The sequence below is a fragment of the Enhydra lutris genome, unplaced genomic scaffold, assembly GCF_002288905.1.
Source record: "Enhydra lutris kenyoni isolate GAN:26980312 unplaced genomic scaffold, ASM228890v2 scaffoldscaffold31, whole genome shotgun sequence".
In the NCBI taxonomy this organism is placed as follows: domain Eukaryota; kingdom Metazoa; phylum Chordata; class Mammalia; order Carnivora; family Mustelidae; genus Enhydra; species Enhydra lutris.
In genome coordinates, this window is record NW_019154115.1 from 305,871 (window position 1) to 324,772 (window position 18,902).

The 18,902-nt window shown below is 42.1% G+C and overlaps 1 protein-coding gene and 1 pseudogene across 2 annotated transcripts in view; one reads left to right on the forward strand and one right to left on the reverse strand.

Annotated features, from left to right (window-relative positions):
* Window positions 1-18,902, forward strand: part of LOC111153244 (transmembrane protein 266) — a 111,479-nt gene that overhangs the window by 25,649 nt on the left and 66,928 nt on the right. For both annotated transcript variants that reach the window (XM_022512149.1, XM_022512150.1), the window contains exon 2: window positions 18,587-18,717. In XM_022512149.1, the coding sequence (XP_022367857.1) occupies window positions 18,680-18,717 (38 nt within the window). In that variant the 5' untranslated portion in view covers window positions 18,587-18,679. The remainder of the gene's footprint in view (window positions 1-18,586; window positions 18,718-18,902) is intronic.
* On the reverse strand, window positions 9,490-18,681 carry LOC111153101 (annotated as a pseudogene).

The following is an 18,902-nucleotide window of genomic DNA, read 5'->3' on the forward strand; positions in this document are numbered from 1 at the left end:
TTGAGTTGTTCTGAGTTCAGTCCATGGATTGAGAGAGAATCTCATTCAGTGGTGCCCAGGGCATATGGCAGAGACAGTGAGGCTGCTTTGCAAACAAGGAGCCAGGCCCAGCATTGAATCCTGCAAGGGTCCTAACATTTGTGGAATAAATTCACCAGTGAAGGTCAAAAAACATGCAGCAGTAATAATGAAACATCAAACTCCCCGTGCTTAGCAATGATTACACACTTCTGGCACACTTCAGAAGTGGCAATGGCAAGGCTTCCTATTTGACTTAAAAGTCAGTTATTCTTTTGAAGCCAGTGAATTAAGCAGCCACACAGAGCCAATCAAAGCCAATAGACCTGGATGCAAAACAGAGTTGCCCAGTAAATGCTGGAGGTCAAAGATGGCTCAGTCTGTCTGTCTGCTCTGGTGCTTATTTTCCCAAAGATAAAAAACAAATGTAATGAAAAGACAAGCCACAAACTGGAAGAAAATATTTGAAAAGCACATATCTGGTACAGGACTTGTGTTCAAATTATACAAAGAACTCTTGAAACTCAGTAATAAGAAAATAACCCAGTCAAAAAGTAGGCAAAATATCTGCACAGTTACCTCACCAAAGAGGGTATACAGATGTCAGATGAGCATACGAAAAGATGCTACACATCATATGTTATTAAGGAATTGCAAATTAAAACAACACGATTCCACTACACACCTATTAGAATGGAAGAATCCCAGAACACTGACACACCAAACCCTGGTGACGGTGTAGAGCAACAGAAATTCTCACTCTTTGCCCATGGGAATGCAACATAGTATGGTCTGGCTACTTTGGAAAACAGTCGGGTGGTTTCACACAAAACTGAATGTGTTCTCACCATATGATCCAGCAGTTGCACTCCTAGGTATTAACCCAAAGGAGTTGTCCACACAAAAACCTACACACAAATGCTTATAGCAGTTTTACTCAAAACCCCCCAAAACTGGAAGAAACCAAGATGTCCAATAGGTGAATGGATTAACAAACTGTGGTACATCCAAACAATGGGGTTTAAACAGCAATGAAAAAACACAAGCTATCTAGCCACAAAAAGACATGAAACAACTTTAAATGCATATAGCTAAGTATAAGAAGCCTATTTGAAAAGGCAACATGCTGTATGATTCCACCTATATGATGTTCAGAAAAGGCAAAACTAGGATCCCTGAGTGGCTCAGTTGGTTAAGTGTCTGCCTTTGGCTCAGGTCATGATCCCAGGGTCCTGGGATCGAGTCCCACATGGGCTCCCTGCTCACTGGTGAGCCTTCTTCTCCCTCTCCCTCTGCCTGCCACTCCCTACTTGTGCTCTCTTTCTCTGTCAAGTAAAAAATAAAATCTTTGAAAAAAGAAAGAAAAGGCAAAACTATAGACACAGTAAAAAGATCAGTGGCTGTCAGGTATTCAGGGGGATGGAGGGAGGAATGAACGGCTGTAACAGAGGGGGTTGGGGGCCGTGAAACTGTTGTGTAAGATATTGCTAGGGTGGACACATGACATTATGAATCTGTCAAAACCCATAGAATGTAAAACACAGTGAGCCCTAATGTAAACTGAAGAGTTTGTGAAGTAGCAATATTGGTTCATCAATTGTAATAAAGATACCATGCTAACATAACATGTTAATAATGGTGGAAACTATTAAGAGGGGGCTACATGGGAGCACTGTATTTTCCGCTCAATTTTCCTGTAAGCCTGACACTGCTCTAAAAAAATAAAGTCTATTAATTTTTTTTAATGTGCTCCTGAATTCTGAAGAAAGATGAGTTGCTGGATAACAGCTCAGCTAAGTTTCTCCTTAGACACAAAAATGACCTTGCATGTTCACTGCTAACGACAGCTCTTCAAGCTGCCTCAGCATGGCATTGACATGCTGAGAGCTATTCTAGAGTTTGATGGATTATTGAGGAATACTTTTTGAATGTGGGAAGCACACTCATGGGGCCATCCAAGAGCCTTGCATTTTTTTTTTTTTTTTTGTCTTTAGAAAAGCCACCAACTAAATCTGGCACATAGAAATGTGCCTGAGAGGTTGTTTTTTTTTTTTTAATTTGTTGATTATGAACCCTGACCTTTAAGGAGCATCAGTCTAGAGTAGATAGACCATGACCATAAACCACTGTAACAGGGAGTAGAAAAGTAATTCATGCCCTGAGAGAGATACAGTTGAAATGGGTGGGAGAGAAGAAAGAGATGTCCTCAAGTGGAAGCAGTGTCACTGGTTTAGAGAAGGTTGGGTTGGAGAACCAGACATGACTGGGGGCTTTTGGAGTGAGGAAATCCGTATTCCAAGCAGAGAAAATTCTAGAAGCAGTGGCAGAGTGGTCAGTGTGTGTGTGTGTGTGTGTGTGTGTGTCCATGCACTAGGAACATGGCATCTGGATAAGGTGGCTGGAGTGTAGTGCATAGAGAAGGATGAGGAATGGTTTAAATGGTTGAGGCCAGATGGTGGAAGGCTCTGAATCACAGGCCAAGGAATTGAGACTATGTTCAGTAGGAAGTGGGGAACCACTGAGGTTATTTGAGTCAAGGAATAAACAAATCATAGCTATGCTTCAGAAAAGGCATCTGGTGGCAGCTATAAGGTGTGTCTGAGAAAAGAAGCATGGAGGTAAGGACATGTGTGAGGAAGCTACTTTAAGGAAGGTAACAAGAACCCAGCCAAGTCTTCTGCCTCCGAATTTCCACAGTCCCTTCTCTGTACCTGTCTTATACACGTACCAATTTTTAGCCTATGTACATATTTTAAACAGTAGATTTAGTTCATTATGAAGGAAAATTAGACAATTTAGAAACATAAACAGTTAACAGTAGTCTCACCACCCAGAAATAATGACTGTTACCATTATGGGATCGGTCCTTTCAATTGCTTTCTTTATAACTCACACATTGGGTGTCTTATATTGGGCATAATTTTAAAACCTACTTTTTCTAATTTATGGTGAACATGTTTCCCTGTCAATCATTATATCTAAATGTTTGTTGTCATTCACTGGTTTTTGTTTTCATTTTCCCAGTTTTCAAAATTGTGAAATATACAAAACATGAAATTTACCATTATTGGCATTCAGTACACTCACACTGCTGTATAACAATTTCTGTTTGGTTCTAGAACATTTCATAAGCCAAAAGGAAACCTTGTACCTGTTAAGCAGTTACTCCCCATTCTTCTGTCCCTTCACACCCTGGCAACCACTAATCTGTTTTCTGCCTCTGGAGATTTATCTGTTCTGGATATTTTATATAAATGGAATTGTACAATATGTGGCCTTTTATGGCTGGCTTTCACTTAGCTCAATGTTTTCTATGTCTATCATATCTAGATTTTTTTAATGGAGGTATCCTTTAAAAAAAATGCTCATGAACAAAAAGCACTCTCCTCAAGAATACCACTTCCCTGCCTCCCTATGTGTAACTGCCCTTAGTGATTGAGAATAGAGCTACCCAGACCTTTTAGATGAATGGAAGTTGATAGGAAACAATATGCTTTTATCCACCATATTCTGTTGTCTCCCCTTTTCCATCACTTGATATGAATGTTTAGAGGCACCTTGGATTTTCTAATCACTCTCAAGATTTAGGAAAGGCTCATTTTTCAGAAATTGAAATATTCCATCTAAATCAAAACTTCAGTCTCTCATCCAGTCAGCACAGCCTGACCTGTGGACCAGCTATTCTCCTGCCCTGACACATCCCACTCCCACTGCACACTCTGCCTCCTCCGATGCTTCTGTAAGTTCCTTCAGAACCCACCTCCTGTGTCTAGCCTACTCACAGCCCTCTCCAGCAGGACCAGAGAGGAGGGCATTGCATACACCATTCCACTGGACATGCTGCCTGACTTCTTAGGGCTACTCCTAGTTCCTGCTTTGGCACTATGCTGCTGGGACCCTCTAGCCTAAGAGGCAGCCTTCTTAGATAGCTGGTCAACATGCCCATAGGAAATCTGTAACGTCAGAAGGTACTTTCCATATCTGTGACCATCCCGCCCCCTTTAAATGGCCTTTGCAGTTTCAGGGAAATTCCCAGATTGAATCCACCATCCAAGGAATAGCCTCCCTTGCCTCCAGGATGCAGCTGTTTGATCTGTCTCTGCCAATGGGTTGGAGCTGTGGTTTCCAGAACTTGGAAGGGAGAAGGAGAAAATGCTTGTGTGGTGCCACAGCATCAGTGATACTTTGGCTGGAGCAGTGCCTGGGTCTGCTTGGTGATCCTGACCATGCAGTTTCTATGCTTGGCTCTCTGGCCCACCCCAGGATTCAGTATCCTTTAAAAGTCCATGCTCTGCTGGGGCGCCTGGGTGGCTCAGTTGGTTAAGCATCTGCCTTCAGTTCAGGTCATGATCCCAGGGTCCTGGGATTAAGCCCTGCATCGGGCTCCCTGCTCTGCGGGAAACCTGCTCCTCCCTCTCCCCCTCCCCCTGCACGTGTTTCCTCTCTCGCTGTCTCTCTCTCTATGTCAAATAAATAAATAAATAAAATCTTTGAAAAAAAAATCCATACTCTGCTTAAACTATTAATTTTCACTGAGAACTTTGGTGCCATATCCTTGCTTAGTTGGTAGCTAGGGACAGGCTGCTCCCATCACTGTCCTGTGTCCTCACCTGGCCATCTCCCACTGCCCCAGCCAGCCTGGGAGTCTAGCATGCGTTTTTCTAGCTTTCTCTCCAATGGACTGTGGGGAGTAGTCGTTACTGGACCAGCTTGACCATCTGTTCCAAATAGATGGTCTGGCATCTTTCTTTAGAAAATGTGAGCGCTTACCATGTTTGTCCTTAACTTTAGGGCATCTACAGAGCTCTAGAACAATAGGAAAGTCTGCTTCCACACTCTGTCATACACATATTTTCTACATATTTTTCACAAATGGGGATCATCATATATGTTCTTTTATCATCTTTTTTTTAGTTAATGTTACCTTGCAGACAACTTTCTGTGTTAATGACAATAGTTTTCATTAGTTTCAGTAGCTCATCCATTTTTTTTAAAAAATCAACCATGTTGCTGAATGTATAATAAACAAACAATAAAAAGCACTCACTTAAATGGACACTGCAGCCATCACCAAAACGAAGACTTAGAATGCTTCCATTAGGGGCACCTGGGTGGCTCAGTGGGTTAAAGCCTCTGCCTTCGGCTCAGGTCTTGATCTCAGGGTCCTGGGATCGAGCCCCGAGTCAGGCTCTCTGCTTAGCAGGGAGCCTGCTTTGCTTCCTCTCTATCTGCCTGCCTCTCTGCCTACTTGTGATCTCTGTCTCGAATAAATAAATATAAAAAAAAAAAAAAAAAAAAAGAATGTTTCCATTTTTCCAGAGAGTTCCCTCATATCCCTTTGCAGTCAGTCCTTTCCAACCCTCAGCTCTAGGTGACATACATCCTTTTCAGTAACTATATAACAATCCCAGAATATATGAGTTCCTTATTTATTTAACCAATCTCCTATTGATAGACATTTATGTTGCTTTCAATTCATAATTTTATTGATTCTGTGTCAACAAATATTTTTGGAACATCTGCTACGTGCTAGGCATGGTGCTAGTAAAATAGTGATCCAACAAACTTACATTGTGTGTGTGTATATTTAATAGCTTATTTCCTTAAAATCTGTCTCCTAAAAGTATAATTGCTTGGTCAAAAAGTACGTGTTAAAATAATTTAGATAAATATTATCAAATTGCCCTTCAGCAAATTTGCAATAATTTACAGTCCTATCACTAGTGCGTGTGAATGGCCATTATTCCCACACCATCATCAATACTAGGTTTTATAGATCTTTCCCACTCCATTAGGAGAAAAATGGTTTGAATTTATGTGTTTTTGTTTATTTACTGATAAGGTGGGCCATCTTAGGGTCTGTGACTTTTATTTGTTTTATGGAAATAGCCCCAGGAGCCAGCCTCCCTAGCCTTCACCCCTCAGAGTGAGGCTGTGGCTGGGCTCTCTATCCACTGAGCTGGAAAGATGTGCTATCCTGTTGGAAGCTTGATGCAGGTCACCCTTTGGTTTCTGAGAACTCCCTACGGGACTCCCCCTTGAACAGCCACTTTGGAGAAGGCCCCTCAAGGCTAGCATTGGCCCTGGTCTCTTCCGTGATTGGACCTGCCCCTGCAGGTGCACCTGAGCAGGTCTACACCACTTAGAAACTGGTCCATAGGAGCAGATGGTAGAGCAGGTAAGGCCATGCTCTGTCAGCCCACCTCTGCTGCCTGGGGGCACTTGGTGATAATGCAGGAGATTAAAGTTGCCTCCAGTGTGGCAGCCACCTCTCCTGGCTCTCCCAAGAGACTTCCGTCACCCTTCCAGATTTAGGAGTCTCAGGGATATGGCTCTTTGACTCCCCGGGTTGCTTCTTTCTTGATGGACAGGACGTTATGTTCTGAATTCCCCTTTTGTACTTTCACATCCGTACTCCCTCTCTCCCTTCCCTTGGCTTTTTGGTCATTTAGTAGCAGAAGGAAGAGTTTGTAAGGAGGCTCTAGACTGCTTTCTTCCTCAGCCATCCTTATATTTAGTTTATATTTATTTTTATTTTCTTATGTTTTAAATGTTCAATATTAATAATAACCCCACATTCACCATCTTCAGTGCTAACACTGAATTAATGGTTTCCTGGTATTAAAACCATTAGGGTCTTCCAGTTGATGCACAGATTTAATGTGACAGTATGTAAGTTTTCTTGTCGACAAGCTGTTACTAAATTGTGTACATTATATCGAGGCTTCTTAGAGACAATGGTACGTGGTCATAGCAGTAAAAATTTCTCACATGCCATACTACTTTGCCGCCTACCAGGATCAAAGGAAATACTATGACGGTGCCTGAGGCGGGTCTGTCACCTCATCCCAGTGGCAATACTGGGCTCTGACTAAGGGATTTTCCCAGTTTCCATACCTCTGTCCCATTAAGCCTGTACTGTGTTAAAAGTCCAGTTTGGGTCTTAGAGTTGTTTTATTGTGTTTCCTGAGCCTGGATGTAAACCTTGTTGAGAGTATCTGTAGTTTGTTCTGAGTGGAGGGCAGGTAAGAAAGGACTGTTGAGGCTAGAGAAATGGACTCAGGACCCAGAGCTTCTAGAGATGATGGAGGATTTTCCAAGTGTAGACAAGCTGGGAATGGCAGTCGGTTCACAGAGGGTTGGCAGGGGACTGGACTAGGTTGGAGGGGACTAGAATGAACTGAGGCCCGGAGATATTTGTGTAATTAAAGAGACCCTAATTGTGGTTCTTGAAGGAGGGGCATAAAAGTACAGCCAGTAGGGGGTGGGAAAGTTAGGCAGGCCAGGTTTTCTCAGGTGGTCAGTCACCTGGGCTGCAAGGAAACTCCAGTTCCTGGCTTCCTGGATCAGGATCACTAGAGTGGCCCAGGAATCTGCATTTTAGACAATCTCTACATGTGGTTCTCAGGCCCGATGCAGCTAGATCCTCTGGTGGACACCATTGGTCTTGAGGCTGGAAAGCTGATGTTGTCTTCTTACTCTTGCCATTGACCAGGTAAGTGGTGTGGGGCAAGGCCAGGTCACAACATCCGTGTGAAGAAGCACTGCCTTTTCATTGTGCAGGCCACACTGCCTTCCTCCTGCCTTCCTCTTGCCAGACCTTCACTCTGTACTGCTCAGCACATGTCCCCTTCAATCATTATTTCACATATTGCTGCTTTGGAACCTTCAATCTGATGAGATTGGAAACTTGAGAGCAGGGTTGGCCTTAGACCATGTTGTATCCCAGTGCTAAGCACCAAGCTTTGAACTTGCTGGGATCTCTCTAAATGCCTGTTATCTGAGGGGCCCTGACTGATAGAAAGGCATGTGGATACCCTGCCTTGCATTTGCTCCAGTCTCTACCCTTTTAAAATAAACAATGTTGTCTAGAAGGAAGTGAAGTCTTTCCAGCATCCCAGGAGATGTCTATAGAGCACAGTTGCATAGCAACGTCATATAGAGTGATAGCTCCAGCTGGGAAGCTTCCAAAAAGACCTAGGTTATCCAAAGAGAGGTATTAATGAGTGGCACTTCTCCCCAAATCATGACCTAAACCAGAGAACCAGCTTTGTGCCAATGAGCGCTATGCCATTGGTGTTCAAATGGGACATTGGCCAACATTTGACCATTGTCATCACAAAGACCTGTGATCCATGAAAGGACACCTGACTCTCCTGGGAGTGAGGACAGGAGAGCAAGCACAACAGTGGAGGGGACAACTTCAGGAAATTCTGGTGTCACCTTCTGACAGTGTCTGGTGATGTAATGGGCACTGTCTTATATATTGGTACACTGAAGTTGTGAAAAAGAGGGTGGCTCTTCCTAAAATTCTTCTCCTTTGATAAGATATCTAGTCGTCAGGAACTATATCTAGTTTAAGCTTGCCATATTTTTACCCATTCTCTTTGCCAGCTTGTCAGTCCTGGCAGTAGGCCTGGGGTGGGTTCCCAAGAGAACCCAGAAACTGGTTATTTGATTGGTTTGCTTTGGATGGTTAGGGTTTATGGCACAAGGAAAAAAGTAGGATTCTGAGGGTTGACTGTTGCCGAAACAACACATAGGAATACTTTGACAGGATGGTCCCTAAGTCAACTGAGTATGTTGTGGCATAAAAGTACGTATTATTAGTTTTGCTTTCATCCTTGTCTCCTGTTCTCACTCCAGAGCTCCATGGCAAGGGGGTGTAATTAAGCAAGTGTTCACAGCCACCCTTAGCAGCTTGTGAATGATTAAGACTCTTCCCTCAAAGAGTTATGCTGGAGTATGAATTATTACAGTCCTTGGGAAAGCAATCTTGTTTTAACTGTTAAAATTTTAAATATATACTCTTCAGTCCACTAATGTCACTCCTGAGACTCTATCCCATACATGGAAAAATAAATACAAATTGAAATGTTTATTTTGAGGATGTTTATCATAGCATTTTTCACTGTGGCCTAAAAAAAAATCCGAAACTGCCCATCAGTGGGCAAATTGTTAACTAAATTATGGCCCATTCACACCATGAATCCTATACAGCCATCAATTAAAGAATGAATTTGAGTTTTCTGCTTTACTTGGGAGACGTTGTTGAGAGTGGACTTGGAAGATACTGAGTAGGAAAAGCAAAAAGTAGATAAGTATGAATAATGCGTATTTTTTTAAAGATTTTATTTATTTGACAGAGAGATCACAAGTAGAGAGAGAGAGAGGAGGAAGCAGGCTCCCCGCCTAGCAGAGAGCCCGATGTGGGACTCGATCCCAGGACCCTGAGATCATGACCTGAGCTGAAGGCAGAGGCTTAACCCACTGAGCCACCCAGGCAGCCCCGAATAATACATATTTTTGAATAAAGCAAACAACTTTGTACAATTATATAAGCACAAAGAACAGTTAGGAAAGACACATACAGGTTTAACATGGTTATGTTGTTGGGGGAGGGGAACAGTAAAGCAGGTAATATGAGGGAAGCAGGCACCAGTAAAAACTTGAATTTTTTTTTTTAAGATGTCTGGGCTTTTATTCTGTAATGTTTCTAAGACTGTGTCCATTAAATGCAAACAAAAAAGGAAGAAGTCTTGGCAGAACAGGATAAGTGATGCACACTTGATGATCAGATCAATTTTAAATATTATTCATGGCATATAGCCTAGTCCATGCTCTAGCTGTTTCTATGGCTTGGGTCTCGTTGGTCTTCCACTGCTCTGCTACATCGTTTGCTAATGGATCATCCAGATTGGGAGCACTTAACAAAGCCTGGATCGATACCAGAACTGTGCAAATCTGCAGTGCTGGGGACCACTTATCTTTCAAAATATCTAAACATATTCTTCCCAACTTGTCTACATTGGGATGATAAATTTTGGTCATGAAACGTACTTTAGGGGCTGCCGTTGGGTATTCTTCTGGTAGGAATAGTTCAAGCTTAAAAGGCCCTCCCACAGAGGGGGAATCCTGAGGGCCAGCAATGACCACATGAAAATAACAGGCGTTGCTCTCATCTGGTTCTGCTTTAATTGCCAGGAACTGGTTCTTCCAGCAAACACTGGGTTTCCTTGATAATCCGGGGGGCGGGCCGGCCATCTTGTCAGATCCCGAGTTTAGCCTCTGGTCTCAACTCTGGCTCCACTCGCCTCACGCACGAGTGGAAGTCCAGAGCTCCCTAAAAACTTGAATTTTATGACAAGCCATTTACGTAGTGTTGTATATGTGCATGTGTGTATATGTAAGAATTAAGAAATCAGAAAAAAGTATAGATCTTTGCCTGTTGACCAGAAAGGATGTCCACTATATATTGGTAAGTGATAAAAGCAAACTGCAGAGTTGGTTTTATTTTGTAAACACAAACCCACAAAATTAACCTGTAGTTGTGAGTATATGTTTGCATGATTCTGAGCAAGGATTTCTACACCTGGGTGTTAACACAGGGACCTCAACTGAGATGTGAAAGGTGAAGATGGAGGATGCAGGGAAATTTCATGCTTTAAAAATATACATCTTTGTATTTTATGTGTTGCAGTGGACATTTGTCTATAATGTATCAGTGATCTATTGCCACAATAATACCACATAATATACTACCCCCAAAACTTGGTGGGCTTAAAAAAAACCTTTCCTTGACAGATGGCTGTAAGTAGAGGGGGATTGTGCCTGCCAGTGTGAGGAATCATTAGTTGCTTAATATTTATAAAGAGGTTCAGAGCTTTGAAAACACTCTTGTAATGTTTCATAATTCTCACCTTTTTGAATTTTAATTTCCATCTATGCATCTGTCTATCTATGTCTCTCTGTATCACTAGCCCACAGGTTTCTGGAGTACAGTGACCATGTCTCATTTATCATGATAATGTCAATGTTTGGTATTGTTCCTGGAACATGGAAGATGCTAATGAAGAACTCAATAATGAATTTTTTTCTAAAGATTTTATTTATTTATTTGACAGAGAGAGATCACAAGTAGGCAGAGAGGCAGGCAGAGAGAGAGAGGGGGAAGCAGGCTCTTTGCCGAGCAGAGAGCCCTATGTGGGGCTCGATCCCAGGACTCTGGGATCATGACCTGAGCCTAAGGCAAAGGCTTTAACCCGCTGAGCCACCCAGGTGCCCCAATAATGAATTTTTTTAAAAAAAAAAACTTTATTTAGCTCATGAGTCTGGGTTGGCAGTTTAGGCTCGGCACAGCTGGGTGTTTCTTCTGGTCTTGACTGAGCTCACTCAGGGGAACAGCTGGCTATTGGCAGGCCTTGATTGAGGCGACTGGACGTCCTGCAGCAGATGAGCTCAGCTGTGTATGTTGTCATGGTGATCCGCAAGAAAGAGGGCCAGCCCATTTTTTATTCTGTTTCTCTGTAGTTCCCCAATATGTCAGCAAACATGAAGCATGGTCATGTGATTGGGCTGGCTGATTATGGAACCTGAAAAGTCTAGCCAGGAGAGCCAGTGGTATAAGTTGGAGTCTAAGTCTGAGAGCAAAAGACTGATGATGTCCCAGCTCAAAGACAGGCAGAGAGAAAGAATTCTTTCTTACTCAACCTTGTAGTCTTCTATTCAGGCCTTCAACAGATTGGACGAGGCCCACCCATATTGGGGAGGGCAAACTACTCTACTCAGTATACCAATTCAAATGTTAATCTCATCCAAAAACACCCTAACAGGGGTGCCTGGGTGGCTCAGTTAATTAAGCATCCAACTCTTGGTTTCTGCTCAGGTCGTGGTCTTGGGGTTATAGAATTGAGTCCTGCATTGGGTTCCATGCTGGGCATGGAGTCAGCTGGAGAGTCTACCTCTCCCTCTCTCTCTGCCCCTCCCTCTGCTCATGCTCACACACACACACACACACACACACACACACACACATATTCTCTCTCTTTCTCTCTAAAATAAATAAAACCTTAAACATACACACCCTCATAGACATACCCAGAAGTAATGTTTAAATATTGTTTTATGTGTCAAGTTGACACATAAAATTAACCATCACAACCTCCAATCTACTTGGGCAATGAAAAGTTATGAGACTACCTTGGTCCATTCAGGCTGCTATAACAGAATACCAGAGACTGGGTGACTTCAACAACAAGCATTTCTTTCTCTCTGTTCTGGAGGCTGGGTAGTCCAAGATAGGTGATGGTAGATCTGGTATCTGGTGAGAGCTCTCTTCCTAGTTTGCAGATAACTATATTCTTGCTGAATCTTCACATAGCCAAGTATTTCTTCCTATGAGTGTACTAATCTAATTCATGAGGGCTCCACCCCCACGATCTATCCAAAGATCCACATCTTAATACCACCATGCTGGGGTTAGGATTTCAACATAGAACTCAGGAGATGGAGAGAAACAGGCTGTAACAAAGGGGCATTGATATAGGGAGGGTAAATAATGGGGGCCACTTTTACATCATACCATTTGTAGTATGAAAGTATTGAAGAAAGAGGACTTTTTCCCTCCATTTAACTAAGAATGGTCACTTACCTGGTGTCATGAGGATTTAGCAGCAAAATTAACTATATCTGGGTTCATAACATAGTTAATATCACATAAAGCAAAATATTGCTTTGGGGATTTGCAAGGTGTGGCATAAATACTTAAGATTTGCCTGATCCAGGTAAGGGATAATGGGACAACCATTACACCCCCTGCTCATTCTTGGCACTTCCCAAAACCATAGATAATAGAGTTTCCCAGAAGCTCTGCAGAGTTCTAGAGAGAAAATGACAGCAGGTCTGGGCTGAGGAGTGCCTGCTAAGTGGCATTCTTTCCTATCCAGGCCAGTTAGGGGTAGGGAGGCCTTGAGGGGATCCTTTGTCCATCAGGGACATGAAATGTTCAATTTAGGGAACGTTTGTTAGGAAAAAATTATTGAGGGGAATGAAAAGGTTATGATAATGGTCCTCTTGATTTTCTTCTTGGAATATCCAAATAATTTGGGATGATGGGATCTAGTTTTGTGTGATCATACTTGGTGAGACTGATAATAATTGATAGGCTGCATGACTATCTAAGTGAAGAGGAGCAAACACAATAGAAAGTTAGAGGCATCCACAGGACACTTACTACACCTAGAAAAGAGAGCCACTGTGGGCTACCTGTCCACTCATTTGATAGCTGAGAATTTTGCAATAGACAGGAGATTACGGTGGGAGAAGGCTTGGGTACATGATTGATTGTCTTCATTTTAGTTCCTTGTTAATGGAGCAAGGTATTAATGGGTCAAGGTAACAACAAGGATGACTTTGTGCTGTTATACAGAAACTTTTCTCATTCAGCACAAAAAACACAACTTTCTCCTCCTGCTGGTGTGGAACATAATGTCTGTGAAAGGCGCCCCAGTGCTCAGTGGCTTCTCGCTGGGAACAGATTCTACAGCAAGCTTGATGATGTCAAAATTGAACCTCACACATCCAATGCTTTCTAAATAAAAGAAGAGCCCTGAGATTTTGTGAGAGTGCATCCTTTATATTTCCTGCCACCCACTTACCAATATTTGGTCAGTCTTATTTGGAGAGCTAGGAAACTTATGCAGCTGAGCCTCAGAACTGTATCAGAAGTATCCCAACCTGGCCTGGCAGACAGTTAGTTACACCTGCAACAGCTCCTTCCCACTTCTTGCTGAAGAGAATGGAGATTTGTTTATGGAAACAATATACCCAGCCCCAAGGGATGAACTATGACTGAACTGGGCTCTCCTATCCTGCCTTACTCCTTTGGCCAGCTACCCATTGTCCCAGGCTTCTTCACAGCCATGTGACCATGTGACCGAGCTCTGCCCAAGGAGATATCAGGAGATGTTGGCTAGAGGGCTTGGAAAGATAATTCCTGCATAATAAAAGATCAGAACTTTGTGAGGAGAAAGGCTTTGGTTCTTTCTTCCTGTTGAGGAGCTGGCATGCAAGGTGGGGCTGCAGCAGCCATTCTGGCAACCATAGGGCAATAAGTGTGAGTAATGCACAGAGGATTGGGGAAGGATGGAAAGGGTTTGAGTCCTTGGTGATATCTCAGAGCCACTGCCTTCAGGCTTCTTGTGAGGTAAGATCATTAAAAGTCTTTACTGCCTGAGTCACTGGTAGTCAGATACTCTGTTATTGCAAATGAAAGTATTTCCCCTGATAAACCTGGCCTCCTTGAGCCTGGCCAGGGTAGATTCTGCTGACAGCTCCATCATATAAGCTTTGCAACCAGTCAACTCCATCTGCAAAATAGGGATTAAAAGGCCATCTTTATCCATTGAGGTCGCCAAACTGTGGAAAGAACCAAGATGCCCTTCAACGGACAAATGGATAAGGAAGATGTGGTCCAATACACATGGAGTATTATGCCTCCATCAGAAAGGATGAATACCCAACTTTTGTATCAACATGAATGGGACTGCAAGAGATTATGCTGAGTGAAATAAATCAAGCAGAGAGTCAATTATCATACGGTTTCACTTATTTGTGGAGCATAACAAATAAGATGGAGGACAAGGGGAGATCGAGAGGAGAAGGGAGTTGAGGGAAATTGGAAGGGGAGGTGAACCATGAGAGACTATGGGCTCTGAAAAACAATCTGAGGGTTTTGAAGGGACGGGGGGTGGGAGGTTGGGGGAACCAGGTGGTGGATATTAGAGAGGGCACGGATTGCATGGAGCACTGGGTGTGGTGCAAAAGCAATGGATACTGTTACACTGAAAAGAAATAAAAATTTTTTTTAAAAAAAAGGCCATCTTTACCTCAAGTAGTTTCTGATTCAGAAGATCAAAATGTGGTCTATGGATCAGCAAACAGTATCCCCTCAGAATTTGTTCAAAATATGAATCTCAGGCTCCCACCCTAAACATACTAAGTTAGAAAGTTTGTGGATGGGGCCAGTAGTTTTCCGAGTGATTCTGGTATGATGGAAAGTTTGAGAACCATTGATATATATAATAGAGAGTCAAATGGAGTGGTTGCATGTCAGACACCTGGGGAACTTCAAGATTGTCAAACTCCACCTGCAGAATTATGATTCAGCAGTTCTGCAGTATAGCCTATGAATTTATGCATCCCAAAAGGCCCCCAGGTGATTCTGAGTAAACCAGGCTTGGAAACCAGTGGGATGCATATGAAAGCAGGTCACGTATGCCAAGGGGCTAATACACAAGTAAGGGATGAGGAATTGACCAGGGTGCCTCTGGGGGCAGGTGAACTGTATTATGGACTTTTTCACCTGACAAGTGAGGGAACTGACCACTTGATCTTAGAAGCCTTTTTCAGCTTTAAAATTCCTAGGATGCCAGCCTGAATTTTGCAAATCTGGCTGGAACAAGCAAATGATATTGGTAATTACAAAGACTGTTGAGCAATAAGTGGATTTTACTAAAGTCAAAAAAGCAGGCTCACTACCCACCATAGCCAGACGCTGTAAATCCAAAACAGGTTTTCTCTTCTGCTTTTACCAGGTTTATGAGACAGCAGGTTTGCACTTCAAATGTTCATTTATAGAGTGCTAGACTACACCTGCTTTGTGCTAGGCTTGTGCTTTGGGGTTATTTTATTTGGAGAATATTGTTTTTAAATAACATCACCTTCAGGGAGCTTGCTTTCTAAAATGTGCTGCTTATTAAGGATCAAAACCACTGACTGAAGCAGCCTACTCACTGCCCATCCAAATATGATTTACTCTCTGTCCTGCCTCATCTTTGCCTTCTACTGGAGATGCCAATCATTTCTTACCCACGCCCATATCTGTTTTTTAGGAAACTACCATCCCGCTTATCAGGGATTCTGTTCCTTCACTCAACTCCTGCCAAGTTAGTTAATTCCATGATGCTGTGGAAAATTTAAAAAACAAGCAAACAAACAACAGCAACAAAACCCTCGTTGACTGAGTTTGGAAGGTAACAAGATACCAGTTAATCAAATTTTGAAAATCAGTCAATAAAAGGAAAAGTTAAGCATTTATCCTTTTCTACGACTGTATCTTAGGGTAGGTAATCAAATAGTTGATGAGGAAGAGTTTGTCTTCATGTAAGCTGGTAAATGGAAAAGGCATGATAAAATCAATATGCCCCTTTTGCAAATCCTAATGAATTTATGGATCTAGGAAGTGATCACCAATGGCTGTTACTATCACGAAAAGAAGAACAAGAAGACATGTATCTCCTGAGGAAAGTTATAGCACTGCCTACATAGTCTTGCCAAAAAAAAAAAGAAAGAAAGAAAAGAAAAGAAAACTGAATCTGATTAAAGTCCCTGTAGATTAACTAAAATTTGCAGGAAAGGTAGAGGACAGAATCATGGCATGAAAGGGATACAGTTACCATAACCCAGACTGGGAAACTTTCCAGGACCAATGACCCAGCTTTTCCAATAAATTGCAGGGGGAAACATTGTATAGAGGGGAAAACCTACATATTCATTGTGAATTAAGGGTCATATTAACCAATCATAATGTTGGCTTCTGATTCAACAAACCTTAGAAACTATAGGATAAATGGAGAAATGTAAACAATGCCTGGATATTTAATAATGTTAAGAAACTATTGCCGACAGGAGCAGTGATAGCTTTGTGGTTTTGTCTTTTAAAGGGAATCCTTATTCTTTAAGCTACATATTGAAACTTTTACAGATGATTGAAATGACATAATCATGAGGGGTGGGGATGGACAGGGATATGGAGAACACAAGACTATCCATGAATTGATAACTGTTGAAGTTGGGTGATGGATAACTAGAAATTCATTCTGTAATTCTTTATAATTCTATATATTTGAAGTTTTTCTTCCCAAATAGTCCAAGAATCTTTAAAAGTCATTTTCATTTCTGTTTCTGTTTTATACCGGCCATACTATATTAGTACAGTAGTTCATCTTTATTACTTACAGAACTCCCAGTTTTACTCATTCTTCATGACTAAGGGCACACAAATTTTTGAGTTTTATGTGTTTCAAACTTGACAGCCCAACCAGACTGGGAGGTCCACAAACGCAAAGATCTTCCTTTTATATCTTTCACAGGGCTGATAACTTTTTGCAGCCTTTAGAGTACTCACTAGGGAATACAGCTTGTTAAAACACCATTCTGGAAGAGGTCATTGCTCACATGGTCTCCCATTTGTGCATACCCTGAGCCTGACATCACTGAGGCAGAGAACAGAGAAGATTAAGAACAGAAAAGATTAAGAACAGAGAACAGAAAAGATTAAGACCGAATATGTCTCTGTTATAGGATGGATACCCGTATAAAGCTTACTGTACAATTAATACCCAATTCCAAATACTGTAAAGGAGAGTTTTGATTCTAATGTTTAGAACCTTCTTACTAAGGTATACTAAGGTAAGGGGAAACCCTCAGCAGGGGGTGTTTACAAAACCCCTATCCAAATTCTCCCCGCTCTCATCTCTTGCTTTTTGGGCCCCTCGCACAGCTGTTGTGGAAACAGTGGCCTCATATATGAAGGCCCTTCTAATTTTAGAAAGTTCTCTATCTCTCCTCCAGTTGCTCTAAGACATTCCCAAGATTTCCTCAATTACCTTTAACGTCAGCTGTCATTTCTTAATTATACAGAACTTCAGGGAGCTTCTCCAGTTTGCAGATTTACCATCCATCTTCTGGTCCTGGGAGTGCCTATGCCTTTTATGTGATGTCATACTTCTTTTGTCTCTCGGGTTCAAGTGTCTCTGCTTGCTGAGCTTTGGGACTGGGAGAGGGGCTTTCTCTCATGGTGATGTCTTGCAGCAAAGGCGGTTTGCAGCAGAATGCAGTATCCACAAGAATTGCCCCTTGGAGCAACCTCCCTTATAACGTGTACAGAATCACTCAAAACCCAGCTCTGTCTCTTTGTGTACCCTCTGCCAGATTGTTACTGTATCTTAGAAGACGTCCAGGTGGTGCCATGGTGCTGGTTTATAGAAAATTGTATTCTGTTTACTTAGTCCAAATTTTAAGAGGAAATCTTACACCCAGCCGTCCACATGCTTCGGAATGTGCTCAGATTCAACAGACCATACAACTTAAATTGATTAAATAATACTTGCGATAATAAAAGCCAGCACTACACACCAGGCACTATTCTACGTGTTTCATATGCATTAATTCAGTTAGTTAGTTCTATTATCACTCTTACCTTTTAGGTGGAGAAACTAAGGACAAAGGGGTTAAGTAATTTACCCAAGGTGACAAGGCTAATAAGTGGGAGCCACGCTCTGACCCAGGCAGTCTTACTCCAGGATGTGCTGCCTCTCTCATTGTGGGAAAGCACTTGAGATTTTTGAGATTCCTAAAACTGGAGTATAATATTACCCTGGTTTGCTTAGGCATGCTGGAAAAGTGGAAAGAACTATAGATGAAAATTTAGAAAACCTGGGGTCCAGTCTGGTTTCTTCTGTCATCTATGTGTGACACACAAAAGTGATTTTGTCACTCTGGACATATTTATTCATCTCTAAAATGGAGAGTAATTCTGCCTGTTCTTACCCACAAGAACATAATTGTACGAATCTGTTCAACATATACTTTGTTCAAACATAACTTTGAAGAAAAGTGCTATATTGAAGAAAGTTCTAAGGACTTCCATTTTTAGATGAGTTTAGGAGGACTTAGGTTTGACATCTGAGTGTAATAAATTCCTACCATTCAATTATTTGTTTTCAAGGTACCATTCTGTATGTCTTTTAAGAACTCACGTTTAGCAATGCTGACGGCAGGCTTCAAGACGGCTGACCCCCAGTAGAGACCAAGAAAACCCATGGCTCTGGGAGCATCTTTCAACATGACCAATCCACAGTAAGTAACAGGCGGGATCTCTGCTCTGGGGATGATGAGTTAGTACCTCAGAATCGTGGGTGCAACCAGGAGCTCCTTCCTCAGCCCTGGGAAGATGGAGGAGCTCCAGGCAATTTTGCCCTCGAGCCCGAAGTTAAAATGACATGTTAAAAATCAGCTCTTTCTCTGAGTTTCCTGACCGATAT